The sequence below is a fragment of the Azolla caroliniana genome, unplaced genomic scaffold (assembly GCF_043228905.1).
Source record: "Azolla caroliniana isolate FFs.n. ecotype wild unplaced genomic scaffold, voAzoCaro1.0.p SCAF_17, whole genome shotgun sequence".
Taxonomy (NCBI): domain Eukaryota; kingdom Viridiplantae; phylum Streptophyta; class Polypodiopsida; order Salviniales; family Salviniaceae; genus Azolla; species Azolla caroliniana.
This window is the reverse complement of record NW_028230452.1, coordinates 17129060-17144433: the sequence shown is the minus strand read 5'-3', so window position 1 is coordinate 17144433 and position 15374 is coordinate 17129060. Positions and strand designations below refer to the sequence as shown.

General features: G+C 39.5%; 2 protein-coding genes across 2 annotated transcripts; one reads left to right on the top strand and one right to left on the bottom strand.

The window, feature by feature from the left end:
- The first annotated feature begins 439 nt into the window (after positions 1-439).
- MGT10 (magnesium (Mg) transporter 10) lies at positions 440-9283 on the top strand. Its single transcript, XM_087333299.1, has 13 exons — positions 440-1268; positions 6277-6349; positions 7017-7087; positions 7195-7280; positions 7395-7485; positions 7568-7636; positions 7928-8008; positions 8069-8234; positions 8332-8377; positions 8464-8544; positions 8618-8700; positions 8783-8826; positions 8913-9283. The coding sequence occupies exons 1-13, from the start codon at positions 546-548 to the stop codon at positions 9006-9008; spliced, it is 1710 nt and encodes a 569-aa protein (XP_087189425.1). The 5' UTR covers positions 440-545; the 3' UTR covers positions 9009-9283.
- A 1337-nt stretch (positions 9284-10620) lies between these two features.
- On the bottom strand, positions 10621-15257 carry LOC147853324 (receptor-like cytoplasmic kinase 176). The gene is made up of 4 exons (XM_087333300.1): positions 14208-15257; positions 13240-13503; positions 11435-11557; positions 10621-11277 (listed from the first exon to the last, which is right to left on the bottom strand). Exons 1-4 carry the CDS (start codon positions 14802-14804, stop codon positions 10789-10791), a joined length of 1473 nt encoding a protein of 490 aa, XP_087189426.1. The 5' UTR covers positions 14805-15257; the 3' UTR covers positions 10621-10788.
- Between the last annotated feature and the right edge of the window lie 117 nt (positions 15258-15374).

Sequence of the window (15374 nt, the reverse complement as noted above, 5' to 3'; positions counted from 1 at the left end):
TTCCGGTGGGTGATAACCAAGGAGGTAGACGAACATTCCGATCTCTTCACTTAGGAGCTCAAGGCGTGGCATGTGCGTGTGCGCAAAGGCACAGATGCGAACGGAGAGAGTCATTCGAGAGGTGTTTTAGGAGCTCATGTTCGGAGCTGAGAGTAGAGATCAGAGAACATAGGGAGTGGTCATTTGAGAGGCTTTTAGGAGCTCATATCGGAGCAGAGAGGCTAGAGCACACAGGAGAGAACAGAGAGAACTGGAGGGGGAGGTCGGAAATAGAACAAAAAAAACAAAAACCAAAGAGAGAAGAGAAAAAAAGAAGAGGGGACTATTTTTGTAAATAGGAAGAACTAGAAGCCTATGTTCACATAACGAGATTTTCCTTCATTCCTTCATCTTCATTCGTTCATTCGTGCATTCGTGCATTCGTTCTTCTTCTTCTTCTTCGCCAGTTCAGTAGAGTACAGAGATAGCGAGCTATGGCGTCTCATCTCCCTCATCCACACCCTCCCTGCCTGCTCTCCCCCCCCTGTTCCTCCGCTTAATTCTTCATGGCAACCGCGATGGCGTCTCTGGATCGATCCTTCTTCTTCTCCCCCTCCTCGTCTTCTCCCTCTCCCTCTTCTTCTTCCGCCCCCTCCTCGAATTCTCTCATCAATTCGCTTCTTCCTCCATCTTTCTGCGCATCAGAGATCGAGTTCTCTCTTCTGTGCAGGAAACGCCCCAATTCCCACCACTTCTGTGCATTCCGCTATATCTCAGCTTCGCACCACATCAAGAGGATATCAAGCTTCGGTTCGAGGTCTTACATCCATGGAAAATATGGGAGCAGGAAGGAGAACGGTTCTATCTCACAATCGCCGTCGCTCGTTGATCTGTTGAACGCTCTTTCCACCACAGTTTCTCCCGAAAGGAAACGCGTTTCTTGCCACAGCTCCACAGACGATTCTTCCTTCTCTATTGGCAAAGAAGAAAAAGAACCTTCCGCACAGCTCATTGGTGGCGGTGTAGGAGTGTTTGGGAAAGAAACGCAAAGCCTGTGGCTGGAAACTGCTGAGGATAGGAAAGGAAGTGGAGATTTTCTTCAAAGAGACAACATCTCAAAGAATGAATATGGTGAAACAGACCAGCTGTACAGTGTGGGAGAATTCGTTGCAGTCGAAGGGGAGGAAGACGTTGTTCAATCTGACTTCAAAGTGGATGTGGAACGGAAAAGCAGTGAGAGTTCATCATCGTCGGATACAGGGATTCTCTTAAAGGAGCCAATCTATGAGGTAATAACCACTGGTATGTAATGAATCCCTGTGCATATCTTTTGTTAGATAGAAAAAGTAGAGAGGTTTCTCTCTGTTACTTCTGATACTGCCCAGTCTTCTGGTTTAGCGGAGAATTTGAATACTACAAATGAATCATTAAATAGACATCTGAGAATATATGTGAATAAGTATGCAATCATATATTTAGAGAGAAATATGTAACCGCATGTATAGAAAGACGTACATAATCACATGTATGGAGCTACATATGTAATCATATATTTGAAAAGAAGTATCTTGATACGTGGAAGAAGTTCATCGAAGAGGAATACCAATCCAACATTGTTTTAGAGGTGAGATGATATTCTAATATTAATTTTTCCCTCTCATTGTTTCCAATAGAGACATTTAGTGATCAATATAGTTAATCTTGTTGTTTCCGGGGGTATGCATGATATCAAGCCTCAAATTATTGATTCATTTCTTCACACAAGTTGTTACGGCTTTATGTAATGCATATGGAGTCATGTGATATATTGAATGGTAAATTATAGGATGATGGCAGGTGCCAATGTGCATCTCATTTCTGAGGAAATCAAGCGAGTCAATCGTGAAGCTTTTGATCATTTAATGAAACATTAAGTGTTGGCAATAACACTGTTTGGTGAAGAATTGTTTTGTGGAGAATGAAACGAAAATGATTTGGTGTACTATTTTGGTCATTCATCATAATACTGAAAGGAGTCCATACAGAGGGCAATGAAAAATCTACAATACTATAGAGTTTAGGTGATATTTCTGGTAGTGTGAACAAATGCCAACAACCGTTATATATGTGGTAAACAAAAGGGGGGGCACATTAATCTGGTAGATGGGTTAACCTTTAGGTTAACATTCTAGGGTTGATCTCCTCATTACACCCACTACATTGTATGTGTATCTGCTCATTTAGGAGCACATGAATTATAGCTGTTCTTGTATCAAACCCTACCCATTATAGTTGTGCTTAAGCCCCTGTTATCAATATAACATGTATTTCTTCTCTCTCCGTTGTATCTGTTGCACATTCCTCATACTTCCCACACATGTTAAACATGGTAGCAAAGCTTTGAGCTTCTACACTTGTTATTGGAACAAAACTGTGGAGGATGAGATAGTTGTAGAGGGAGGTGTTTAAAATAAATTTGGTGGTTGCTCAGTCAGCACAACAGATATGTTAACAAGTGCAAGTAGTGGATGGTCCGTACCAGTTTGAGGTCATAGATATAGGTAATGATTTAGGGGAATCTAGATGGAACAAACTAGGCTTTGTGGAAGTTCAAGGTGGCTATTGTGTTGAATCATTATGAGCTCATGGACATTGTGCTTGTTTGGATGCAGAGATTGTGGGAGCCATAGATCCAAATAATCCGTTGATTTTACTCTCCCACCTGCAATGGATGTGCAAGCTCGGATGAGGTAAAACGTGAATGTCCTATATGCAGCCATGGTGGGTAAATCTGGCTTTGTGGCTGACTCTGATCTGGCACACAACAAATGCGGTAGACACCTGGAGAATGTTAACATAACAATGAGATGCAGAATGAGACTAGGAGTCAAAGCCAGGAAAGTCTGTTGGCCAACGAGCAAATGGAGGAAGGAGAAAAGGTGAAGGATTTATCACAAGGATAAAACATATCTGAAATCAGTTAGCCACTGTGAGAGTGGCAAAGTCAGGTGTCGAGCTGGTGCGGAAATGTATCCATGCATTATCCTCAAAGAATGATGTATAACGATAAATTTTGATATGATTTGAAGACTTCTCTTTGTTACTCCAAGAGGAGCTGATGCAGATGGGTTATGACAGTAGCTAGATAGGAAGTATGAAGCGTACATACTAGGAAAGAAGCACTGGAGGACTTTTCTGCATGAGGTTGATAGAGCGAAGTTTTCTCTAGTGTTGATCCATGCTTCTATCCTTTGGATTCCCAGCCCAGTTGGAGTTACAATATCCAATCAGATTCATCCTTTGGCCAAATTTGATATTGTATCTAATTGTACCCCCTTCTGGTGCCTTAAGAGTACGCATCCATGCCAATGGCTTTTCTTTGGATCCGCTGTGAGCTTTGCCAACACTCCCATCCTGTAGACTAATTCTGGTCTTACGTTACACATGTAAGATACTCTTGACTAGAGTTCGGCATCTATCTGCTCTATCCAACCTTATGCCCCCAGCCTTCAGTAGCTTCATGTTGACTTTCACTGTATGAAAAAGGACTTTTAGTCATCCATCCTTAACACCTTGAGAATTAACAGGCATATTGGATTTGGGAAACAAATATTTCCCTTTCTTTTTGATACACCTCTAGATTCAGACTGAAGTGCAACAGATCCATATCTGTCATCTTGAACTCGGAACCCACTTTTGCTTAATCAGATCCAAGTGCTCTGCAGTACCGTCCAAGCGAACAGGATTTTTCACACATAATTAGGATCACTATTTGCTCCGCTTCTGTATTGAGGTAGAGAATTGCATCCACCGGAAATCTCCTAAATCCGCTTCTCACAACGTATCCATCAATCTGCTCATACCAAGCCCATGGTGATTGGATCTGACCATACAAAGCATATTGCAGACTTAAGACCTTGTTTTCTGAATGGGGTGTTGTCCATAGGCCAGAAAAATAAATATATGATGTAAACTCGCCGTTAAGTAGAAGAGTAGGTGAGGAAGGTAGAGTTTAGGAAAACGCCGAGTTTCGAGCCTCACAGTAAGCCGACGGCTCGGCTTTGTATGAAGAAAAAGTATATAAACCGAGGTCTGAGTACCTCGGCAGGGGTGATACCTAGATCATTCTGAGCGAGAGTAATATTATAGGAGCAAGCTCTGTACATACTGTTTCCGGCTGAGGCCGAGTACTGTAATCGCTATAAGCTTTATCATTGAATATAAGTTTCGTCTTTTCTAAACTTCTATCTGTGTATTCTCCCCGTACTCGTAAATCGGGCTACGTTCATACTTAACGGGTTGTAGCCCGTGTACGATCCTTGTTCTCCTCTTTTTTTCCCTGTGTAGAAGAAGCTTCCACGTAACACGATCCCTTGACACCGATAGCCTGTGGGCTCATCGAAGGTGTTTTCCAAAGGAACGGATAACATTGGGTAGCTCAAAAACCAATGGTTGTTCCAAAATTACCTTCTCCTTGAGATAGCTTCTTAGAAATGCAAATTTGATGCTCATTTGGTATGCTGGTTAGTTCCAAACTACAGATACTGGTAGGACTAATTGGGTTGTTTGGAGCCTTGTAGCTGGAGCAAAAGATTCCCCAAAGTTTGCTCCCTTCTGCTGGCCATACCCTTTTGCTACGAGTCTTACTTTGTACTTAGTCTTCCAAACCCTTCAGGTTTCGATGACCTTATTTGGTCTATCCACTACGTCCCGAGTGTGATTGTCACTTACACTCTTAAGCTTAGATTCCATAGCCTCCTTCCTTCGCTGATCTACAATTGCCTCATCCACAAAACTTGAATCTTTGTTATTGTCAAAGACCGCCGCCATAAGTGGTATGATTTATTTCTGATCTGATGCTTGCTTCGGCTATGCCTGCTCTATTATTCTTGATCTACAGCTGGATTCTTAATCCAGGGATTCAACTCAGATTCTTGGGGCCAATCTGTTAGCTCCTGAATTGGCATTTCATCTAAGCCAGGATTGAGTTGTTCAGGTCTCAATAGGTCCATTGCCTGATCATAATGTGTATACCTTGGTTGTTGTACATGCTCCACAATTATCCCCATGGTTTATTTTCCTCTCTGAGATACGTGGGCCTTCATCAAATTCCATGCTCGAACCGAGTACATTCATCTTTCCAGTCAGATCATAAAACCTGTAGGCCTTAAACTCTGGACTGTATCCAATGAAGATGCACTTCCTGCTCTTGGCATCCAGCTTTGTCCTACATTTGTCAGGTACATACACCTGGCATGTACAGACGAATGTATGTAAATGCAAGGTAGAAGGTTTCTTGCCTGAATATGCTTGTAGCAGAGTCATCCATGGCGCGGCCGATATGAGGCTCCAGTTGAGTATAATGACTGAGGTGTGTAACCGCGTTTGCCCAAAAAGAATCATGGAGTTCCACTCCATTGTCGGTCCATCTCTACAGTAGTCTTATTCTGATGTTCTGCTATTCCATTCTTTTGAGTATAAGACAGTGATTACCTCTGGATTCCTTCTGATGACACATACTTATCTTATTCGAGAGAAGTTCTCCTCTGCGATTGATCCAGTGGGACTTCACTTTCAGGTTTGTTCCGTTCTCCACCATCTGCTGCCATTTTAAACTTTCCCAAAGCCGTGGCCTTTTCTTATATACCCACCTCATCCTACTTTAATCATCTACAGTTGGGAAGTCAAAGAAAAGTAAGGCCAAATTAATTATAGATGTCTGATGTGGTAGTGTGGGAAATTGAATGATATTGGAATCTGTGAGCAGATGGTGTAGAAGTCTGCAAGGCAGATGATATGGAAGTTAGCTATATTAAGGTGGATTTTGCAGGAATTTGATCAATCAAACAATGTGGAAGACATAGGAGTTTGCCATACAAAAGATGAAGTGGATTCGGAACTGGATTGCATGACCCATTTGTTAGGAATAAAGTAATGATGTTCGGGTTGTATCTATAATTTCTCACTTTGGAACACATGAATTCTAGCTTGTGTTGTATCAAACCCTACCCATGGTATCACGCTTGAGCATCTTATTATCAATATAGTCTGTGTTTTGGTTCTCTCCGTCAAAGGCTCAGTTGAAGTAGCTATGTATGCAGTTCTCATATTTTTCACCGTTAACAACTTTAGTGATAATTTCCTACCACATAATTTACAACATAGAACTATCTACATTGTAGCCACCAATAATGAATACATATTTAAATTTGAATAAGGATTTACCAATGCTGGTCTAAGCAAAATATAAACATGGATCACTTTTATTTTAGACATTTGCCCATGAACTTTAAATAATTCTGGCTCAATTGTTGCTAGGTTTTGGAGGTGAAACCCGGTGGTGCTGTTTTCACAAAAAGCATTAGCCGACGACAATTGCTAAAAAGTAGTGGTAAATTTTCATGTTTGAACCCTACTGCTCCCAAATTTTTAAATCTTTACATCACCATACTTTCTCATGGACCCAGGTAAGCAAAAAGTCAAATAATACTGGATTTAGATCGATTAATTACTGGAAGTTGTGTTAACTACATGTTCATAATAGAAAGCTATTTATTGTTCCTAGTAGGAATCGGCAATGGTTCGGTTTCGACTTAACCAGTTTGGCCTTGTCCAAACCAAACTGGTTAAGCCTTAACTGGTTTGAAGGTTTTCAAACTTGAACCGAACCGGTTCCTAAACGGGGTGAGGAAGTGATTTGGCTAAACTGATTAAGCCTTAACCGGTTCGGGAACCATGTTGGCCCAAAATGGTTCAGTTCGGCTTGAGCCTTGCCAAACCAAGCTCAAACTGGTTCGGGAAGCTCAAGCCTGAACCGAGCCAAGCCAAACTGGTTTGAGCCTTCAGTTCACGTGATAAAAAGGATGTCCTGGATGTAATATGGATTTTAAAATTGCAAATTATTTAAGATTTTGATTTCTCAAGGCTCACTATAATTTAATTATGTTATTTAAAAAACATGTAGAAGGCTTGGTTTTGGTTACTAAATTTTGGAATACTTTGATTAACTTATTAAATCATTTATACTAAAATAACATGTACGTTGATCAATCTGATAGGATTGAGACTTCGAGATATCAGAAGTGTTGATCCGTCCTTATGGATCACTAACTCAGCGCCAGCACTACTAGTGAGTTTTCCTTCTCTTTATAGGTTTCCGAGATCATCTCTGTAATTGTACATTCGTGTACATCGAAGCATTTGAATAAAATGTTGGCCAATTATTTGTTCTGCCAGGTTCGAGATCAAGCTATTTTATTGAATCTTGGTTCTCTACGTGCTATTGGGACGCCAGAAAATGTTCTAATATTTGACCATAAAAGGTAAAATGTCTGTGATTTAACCTAAAATATAAAGTTTTCCTGTTTATGGTCCTTGAGTTGGGGAACTTGAAGGTATGCTTATTGCAGTCAAAATTGACTTACACTTCAATGCAGTATCGGTGCTGTAGCTTTCTTAGAACTGCTGCTTCAGCGTCTAAAACCCGAGTCAAATCCTGGTGTGCCAACAATGCCTTTTGAACTAGAGGTAATGGTTTATGCTAACGTATTATCAATGATTCATAGTTATGATGGGTAGAATAGCTGTTATGTGATATGAATATATACAGGTGGTGGAAACGGCGCTTCTGTCCCGAACACAACGGCTTGAGCGTAGGCTGATGGAAATAGAACCCAATGTATGTTTTTGGTGATCTTTTACTTTAAAAAGAAGCTACATAAGGGTCATCCTCAGTCTAACTCCATGCATGTGAAATTATTTGTTCTTGCCATTCTTGTTATCTCTGTGAAATTTGTGTCTACATTTCTTCGGTATCTTCTTCCTCCACCTTCCAAAACAAGCTTACTTCTGGAATCAGTGTAGATAACGCATTTGTTTTTCTTTTTGTTGTTTTCTACCCATATCCTTGAGTAGATGAATGGGGTTTCATGTATTAAAGAATGAGGTTAGCAGAAGTGCACTACTGCAGGTATTAACTTTATTGGAAGTTCTACCAAATCGTTTAACTGCAAATTTTCTGGAAGAGCTTCGTCTTAGCAAGCAGGGATTGGTAAGTCAATTTTTGTTAACTGTATTAGTGTGGGAATTTCGCTTACCATGGGTTTTATAGGTTGAACTAGGATCCAAATCAGGTGCTTTGAGGCAAATGTTACTGGAGCTCTTGGAGAGCCCACAAGAGATTCGAAGGATGACAATAATGGGTAGAAGGTGTACCATAAAGAAGGACGATGGGTCTATTGAATGCGTTTTTCCATCGGACAAACATTCAGCTGATGGTAACTGCATTTTGTATCCAGTAATGGATCTTGAAGATGGTGTTCATTTCAAGAAAATATTAAGAATCCTAATTGTCGGCCGGATTGTGATACTCAGATGAAGAGGAAGAAATTGAGATGCTCTTGGAGAACTATTTGCAAAGGTAGTTGAATGATGCGTCTGCTATAGTGATATTTAAAGTTAATAGAGATTCATCATTTTCTTTAAGACGTTCCATATATTTTACAGATGTGAATCTTGTCATGGACAAGCAGAGAGGCTTCTTGATTCTGCAAAAGAAATGGAAGATTCAATTGCAGTAAATCTCAGGTAAGTGCAATTACCAGTTTATAATGATAGTATCGTCATCATTTGCTTTGCATTAAGGAGGAATCTTGTTCAGCTCCCGGCGCTTGGAAGTTAGTAGGCTTGAGCTTTTGCTTCAAGTGGGCACATTTTGTTCTGCCCTTGGTGCTCTTTTTGCAGGTTATTTCCATGAAAAGGTTAACATTTTTATTTGCATCATTGTTGATATATAGCTTCATCTCTGTTTTTGTAACCATTTCAGGCATATTTGGGATGAATCTCAAATCCTATCTTGAAACAAGCACGGTATGCCATATAGTTTGTTCATTATATATTTTCTACGAGGATCTAAAATATTTTTACATCTTTGTATGAAATCATTTTGGTTGCAGTTTGCTTTCTGGATAACCACAGGTGGCATCATCTTTGGGGGCATTATATTGTTCTTTATAATGTACAACCACCTTAAGCGCAGAAAGATTCTGTAAAGATGTGAAGTAGTCACGAGAATCTGTTGTATTATTTGTGGTCAAGGAAATTGTGAGTGTAGTCTATTGATGAACGATTGATTTAACATTTGCATACCTCAAATGAGTTGTATTCTATATATTCTACAGTGATGAATTAGCTATATTACGCCATCATTCTTCACCCTTGAAAGGGGATGAACAAATGAGTGCTGGTAACATATGTGTCTATCAATAGACTGATGTATCATGTATCTATCACAGGTATGAAACACTTAATTTGTTTAACATTTCAAGTGGATCTCATTCATAATGGGAGACCTCATGTTTCAAGCAGATCTCATTTCGAAGTGAATCTCATTCATAATGTGAGACCTCATGACATTAATATTGTTTTCTTTTATGCTTTTCCTTTTCTCTCTACAGTTGTCGGTTTAGCACTTCACACCATCACTTCAAAGCTATAAAATCGAGAACTGAAGTCCATGCTCTCGATCTTGTTCCATAGATCATATATGATCTCCCATATACAATAATAATTTCTCACATATGCTGTCAAAGATCAGACAACAATTTAAAATGCCCAAAAGACATCTCACACTGAAGAAGCCTCTTCACCCAAAGATTGCCGAGTACAATGATCATTGAAATTTGTTTTAGTGGATGGATCATAATAATACCAAGGTACATACATGAATGTCTACATGCTCCATTTGATGACCAAGGAATAAGCCAACTGAAAGTGAGCACTTCCCATAACCTAATATTGGAAAGAGAAAATTATGTGCAAGGAACATTTTGTTAAGAGTGGATCCTCTACTGGAACTCCACCATGCTCCAGCTTCAAAAGCATAGGTAATCGACCCTTTTGTTAGCATGCAACATGTAACAGCAATCACACATCACTAAATCACTAATTTCTTCCAACAATGATTGTGATTCAAAGTACCAGGATATAAGGCACATGAGCCATTCCATCACCAAATCAAGTGGATCATTGTTTGCCAGGTTTGAACCCCATGAGGACAACCAAATGCACTTGTTAAACGTCATCATAACATCATTTCATCATACCAACCATGGATGTGAAGTCTAGACACCAGTATTCTTATACTTATTAGCTATGCACTTCATGCTTGTGAACCATCTCAAAAATCATTCCACCATATCCATTGAGACCATGGAGCTTGAAGACCTAGAGGTTTTATTTTTGTTTGTGTGGATGCATCGTATTCACCCGCATTTGCAATCACCATTTCTACCATACACCAAATTTGATTCTCGTGGTGATTAACTTTCTTTCTTTCACTGTGCAGGAACGACTTTAATTTTAACACATCAGTTCTTGGGGCTGGCATGAATAGTCTAGTCTATTTTGTAGTAGTAACTCCCTTGGCTCTCTTCGTTGACTCTATAATGAGATAGAAGTTTCTTAATCCAAACATTGATTATCCATTTAAGAGCATCTGAAAGGGAGAGAGGAGTATCCTGTGTTGTACAGCAATTACTATAATGAACATTTTATGAAACCGAATGGGTATGTGAAATGTACATGTGCATAATCAGAAAACTTGATTATCTATTTAAGAGCATCTGAAAGAGGGAGAGAGGAGTATCCTGTGTTGTACAGCAATTACAATAATGAACATTTTATGAAACCGAATGGGTATGTGAAATGTACATGTGCATATGCAGAAAACTATTTTCCTGATGGTCTCCTGTAGAAGCAAAATAACCGGATCAAAACGGGAACCTAAAAAAGGATATTATATGACCTGCCCCACAAGGCCTATTATTAAATTCAGGTTTGTAGAGCCCGGGAAATCCAAGTAATGTTTTTCACATCTCGAAAACAATGTCGGCGTCTCTTTAATCGAATTGGCTCCTTGATAGCTACAACTTTTGGTTGCATGCCAAAGCTTGCATCATCACTATCTGAAAGGCTGATGATATCTTTCAGCTTCTGTACAATAGCGCTCATAGAAGGACGTTCTCTCGGATATCTATTAAGACATTCTAGAGCTAGCCTTAATACCTTTCCCACTTGCACCAATGAATATCTTCCTGCTAGTTTTGGATCCATGATGTAATTGATATTTCTATTTCCTAGCAAAAAAGGTCTTGCCCATTCAAGAAGATTTTGTTCGTGTCTTGGTCGATTTGGATCCAGAGATGTCCTTCCTGAGAGTATCTCAAGTAGCACTACTCCAAAGCTCCATACATCGCTCTTTGATGTAAGATGACCAGTCTGAATATACTCTGGTGCAGCATAACCCATGGTGCCGAGCACCTAGTAATTTAGAAAATAAAACGTGTAACTGAGAATCGACATAAAACATAGGATGCTATGAGACTACCTATTAAGGAGTGTTTAAGTATATTGAGCATTCATAAAGTAATCATGAACAGAAAGTTTTTGGCGTTTTATCTATTGCAGAATTACTTACGGATGTTGAAACATGACTAGCTCCGGTCCCTGGACCTTGTCTGGCCAACCCAAAATCAGATAGTTTGGGATTGAAGTTCTCATCTAACAAGACATTTGCAGTTTTGAAATCACGAAATATGACCTACATTAATGAATCAAAAGGGTGACGTTAGAATTCAGTGAATGTCATAAATTTGTATGATTAGAAAGAAATCCTAAAGACAATGATTGAATCAGAAGAAAATTCTGAGTAAGCTAAATGATTACTGTTTGTTTGCACAAGCAAATCTCTTTCCAGATGTCATCCCACTTCTCTTTCACAACCCTTCAAACTAATCAATGGTGCGAAACTTCATTTACCACATCAAGTTTCTGGCTCACTTTCGCAGTCAAAGACGGCATAATAGAAATACAATCTCTCATTATAAGTGTAACTGCCTACAAATATAATCAAACAATATTTTCTTCAATAATATTTTCAACAATGTCAAACAAAAGCCCTGTAGCTTTTGTACCTGTAAATTTGCCTTCCAAAAAAGTTTAATACCTTGCAGATTTAGGCGCAGCTCAAAAGAATAGAGTCTCTGATTGTCTGTGAAGCAAAAACACAAACCTTTTTCCTGGGTAGCTAAGGGGTAGAATGTTCATATGTTAACTGCTGGGTCATAGGTTTGAGTCACGTTTATTAACCACAGTTATTCGTAAACTGCTTTCAAGAGGAAAGGGATTTGAATGGGTTCCTTTGGTAAAATGATACATCTGGAATTTCCATAGATAATCAATCATGGATTTATGATGCAAATGAATACAATGAAACCATTTCCTTAATACTACCATCTAATGCTTGCCCAATCTAGTCTCTTCTTGGAGGAATAATGGAAGCATAACTGTTCATTTACAGGTAGGTGTCACAGAACAAAAATCTAGTAATCTCAATATTTTTCGCCAGTTAAACTCTATCCAACCCAAATCTTGTAGATTCCCCACAGAAATTAAATCTCAGCCGTTTTTCTCAATTTTTGGGTTCAATAATTAGCCTTACAATGGCTGTACTGATATAACATATCAAATGTAACTATAAAGATTGAAGTTTGAAGACATCAGCGACCAAATTCCCGGTCATCACAGCATAAAATTTATTAATCTTGATATTTATTATCAGTTCACCATTTCATTCGACCTAACTTTCATAGCCTTGCAACAAACAAATTCTCAATCGTTTTTTCAATTTGAGTCCATAACTACGTCTTTCAATGGCTATACCAATATAACATATCAAATGTCGCCATAAAGATTCAAGTTTGAAGACATGAACGACCAAATCCTTGGGTATCACAGCACAAATGTCTAGTAATCTCGATATTTGTTATCAGCTCACCATTCAACCCAACCCAAATCCCTGTAGACACTTTACCCAACCATTCCCAGTTGTTTTCTCTAAAATGTGCTCAACAACTAGCCTTGTGATGGCCGCATCAATATAACATATCAAATGTGGTTATAATGATTGAAGTTTGATGATATGAATGACCAAATTCTCTACTAAGATTAAATAAATTAAGGATTAACAAGGCATGGAAACAGAAATAATCTTTATATAGGGATAGTGATCTCGTAGACAGAAAAATTAAAATAAGCGGGACATTTTAGGCTCCATCGAATTAAGCTTGTGTCGCTCAAGCACCTAAGAGATACATAATATCAATGCCTATGTTTGGACAAAGTCCTTTTCTACATGTTTCAAAAAGATATTTGATTGATTGTGACGGGAATATGCATTGTGACACAAATATTGGCCAAATGCATGGGAAAACAGATGCATACCTGAATTCCGTCTATCTCTTCATGCAAATAAGCTAGGCCTTGTGCAGCACCGAGCAAGATCTTCAACCTCATTTTCCAAGTTAGTGGGGATGGCTTTCTCATGAAAAGATGGTCCTCCAAGCTTCCATTTTCCATGAATTCATACACAAGTAACCGTTGTATGCCCCTCTCATCATCTTCAGCACAGTATCCCACCAGTTTGACAAGATTTGGATGCTCTACCACCCCAAGAAAATGAACTTCTGACAACCATTCCTTATGACCCTGCCCACATAAAAGAAACGTGTATCAGAATCAGCACCTACCGACACTAATTTTGTTGTTGGAGTTCAGCAAACCAGAGTAGCTATTATATCATAGCTAAAGCAAGCATTTTAGGCATCGAAATGGAAATGTTCAAAGTAAAACAAATGGAAATAGGTATATCAAAACTCAAAAAGCCCACATCCGAAAAGCTTCTTTATAAAGCTGATAAATGTTTTTACCATGACAATGATTAAGAAATTGTCGATGCCATGAGAACTGCCATGAAAATGAAGTGAGTGCTCTTGCTGGATACAATTTCATAATTTCATGCGGAATGAAAATAATTGTCCTTTTATGAGATAACGCCTATGCTTCAGAAATAAGATATGGTAAAACAACATTGTCAGGAAGTGTGATGAACCAACTCAAACTACGAAATAAAAAGAACATTGTTCATGGTGTACACCATGAACAACCACACATCATGACTTAATCACAGATGATAATGAATGGGTGATTCAGAAATCAAATCTTGATGATGAATGAGCATCAGGAAAATTGAAGAATGCTTAGGACTTCGAATCGGAAAGGACTGTAGTCTCCAAATGACAGTCCGCACAGAAAACATAAAGAACCGAGTCAAAGTAAAGGAAAGAATTTTCGCAGCAGTCATGGAGACCTTGGTCTGATGAGATGATGAATATAAGTAAGATGGGACTTACCTGCTGTCCATTCAAGTTCAATTTCTTCACGGCAACATCTATGACTCCACAATCCGGAAGATCATGATCGCCTGAAAGGATATCAAGCTTTAGTTGCCCATAGTAAACGTGTCCAAATCCACCTTCTCCGAGCTCTTTCGAGAAGTCCCGAGTTGCAGCACGAAGCTGTGCGTAAGTAAGAGATAGTGGCCCTGAAACCCTCCTCAGATCACGAGTATTAGATATGGAAGGTACAGGGGTGTCATCATCTGGGTTCTTTGATACATCTTTGCGATCATTGAGCCCACCATTCTTCAGTATAAGTGGCTCTTCCGCAGAGGCGTTGTTTGTGTTTGTGAGTGAGGCCGGGCTTGAATATGATTTGCGGCGGTTTTCATGTCGATCAGTAGTATGTGGTTGAGACGAAGAAGAAGGAGCGACGAGATCACGATCTGGATTTCGGCAGGAGGAGTTGGTAGTAGTACTCAAGAAGAAGAAGAAGCTGTTCCATGATGATGTTTTTCGATCTGAAGTAGTAGTAGTATCGGATTGAAGCTGATCATGGTGAGCTTCTGTTGCTACAGGTTTTCGATTACCTGAGAAGAAGAGACACTTCATGTTCGGATGTATATTCTGATGAGAGAGACTGGGTAGTTAAAGAGAGAAGAAAAGAGCAGAGAAAGAGCGAGATTGTCTGTGTACGAGTAGAGGATGTCTGTGAATGAAACAGAAAGATTTATCTATGTCTGTGTCTGTGTGTGTGGCTATGGCAAAGAAAGAAAGAGAGTCAGAGAGATCTCCAGCTGAAATCGAACGACTGCGTGTGTCTTAGAGGGAGAGAGAGAGAGAGAGAGAGAGAGAGAGAGATCAGTTGTTTCGTCTTCTTCTTCTCTGAGACATGTGTGAGAAGTAGACCGGAGAGAGAACAGACGATCATGCAGGCGAAGCTCGGCCCACTTCCATGGGAATAATCATACCTGGTAGAGCGACAGAAGGACAGATATGGCGAGAGAGAGAGAGAGAGAGAGAGAGAGAGAGGATGCAGGCTTCTTCTGTCTTCTGTCTTCTTCTTTCTGTCTCCTTAAATGTTCTTTCTCCTTTCTGCAGACTGCAGTCTTTAGCCTTCTTTCTCCTTTTCTACTTTTCTACTTTCTGCTGCGTCTTCTTCTTCTGCTGCTTCTTCTTCTT

Coding starts and splice junctions, on each gene's coding strand:
- LOC147853324 (XM_087333300.1), bottom strand. CDS start 14,804: ATGAAGTGTCTCTTCTTCTCAGGTAATCGAAAACCTGTAGCAACAGAA. Junction 13,504..14,207: donor TGAACTTGAATGGACAGCAG/GTAAGTCCCATC, acceptor TTATGTGGGCAG/GGTCATAAGGAATGGTTGTC. Junction 11,558..13,239: donor AAGAGATAGACGGAATTCAG/GTATGCATCTGT, acceptor TCATTAATGTAG/GTCATATTTCGTGATTTCAA.
- MGT10 (XM_087333299.1), top strand. CDS start 546: ATGGCAACCGCGATGGCGTCTCTGGATCGATCCTTCTTCTTCTCCCCC. Junction 7,486..7,567: donor CAATGCCTTTTGAACTAGAG/GTAATGGTTTAT, acceptor GAATATATACAG/GTGGTGGAAACGGCGCTTCT. Junction 7,637..7,927: donor TGATGGAAATAGAACCCAAT/GTATGTTTTTGG, acceptor GCACTACTGCAG/GTATTAACTTTATTGGAAGT.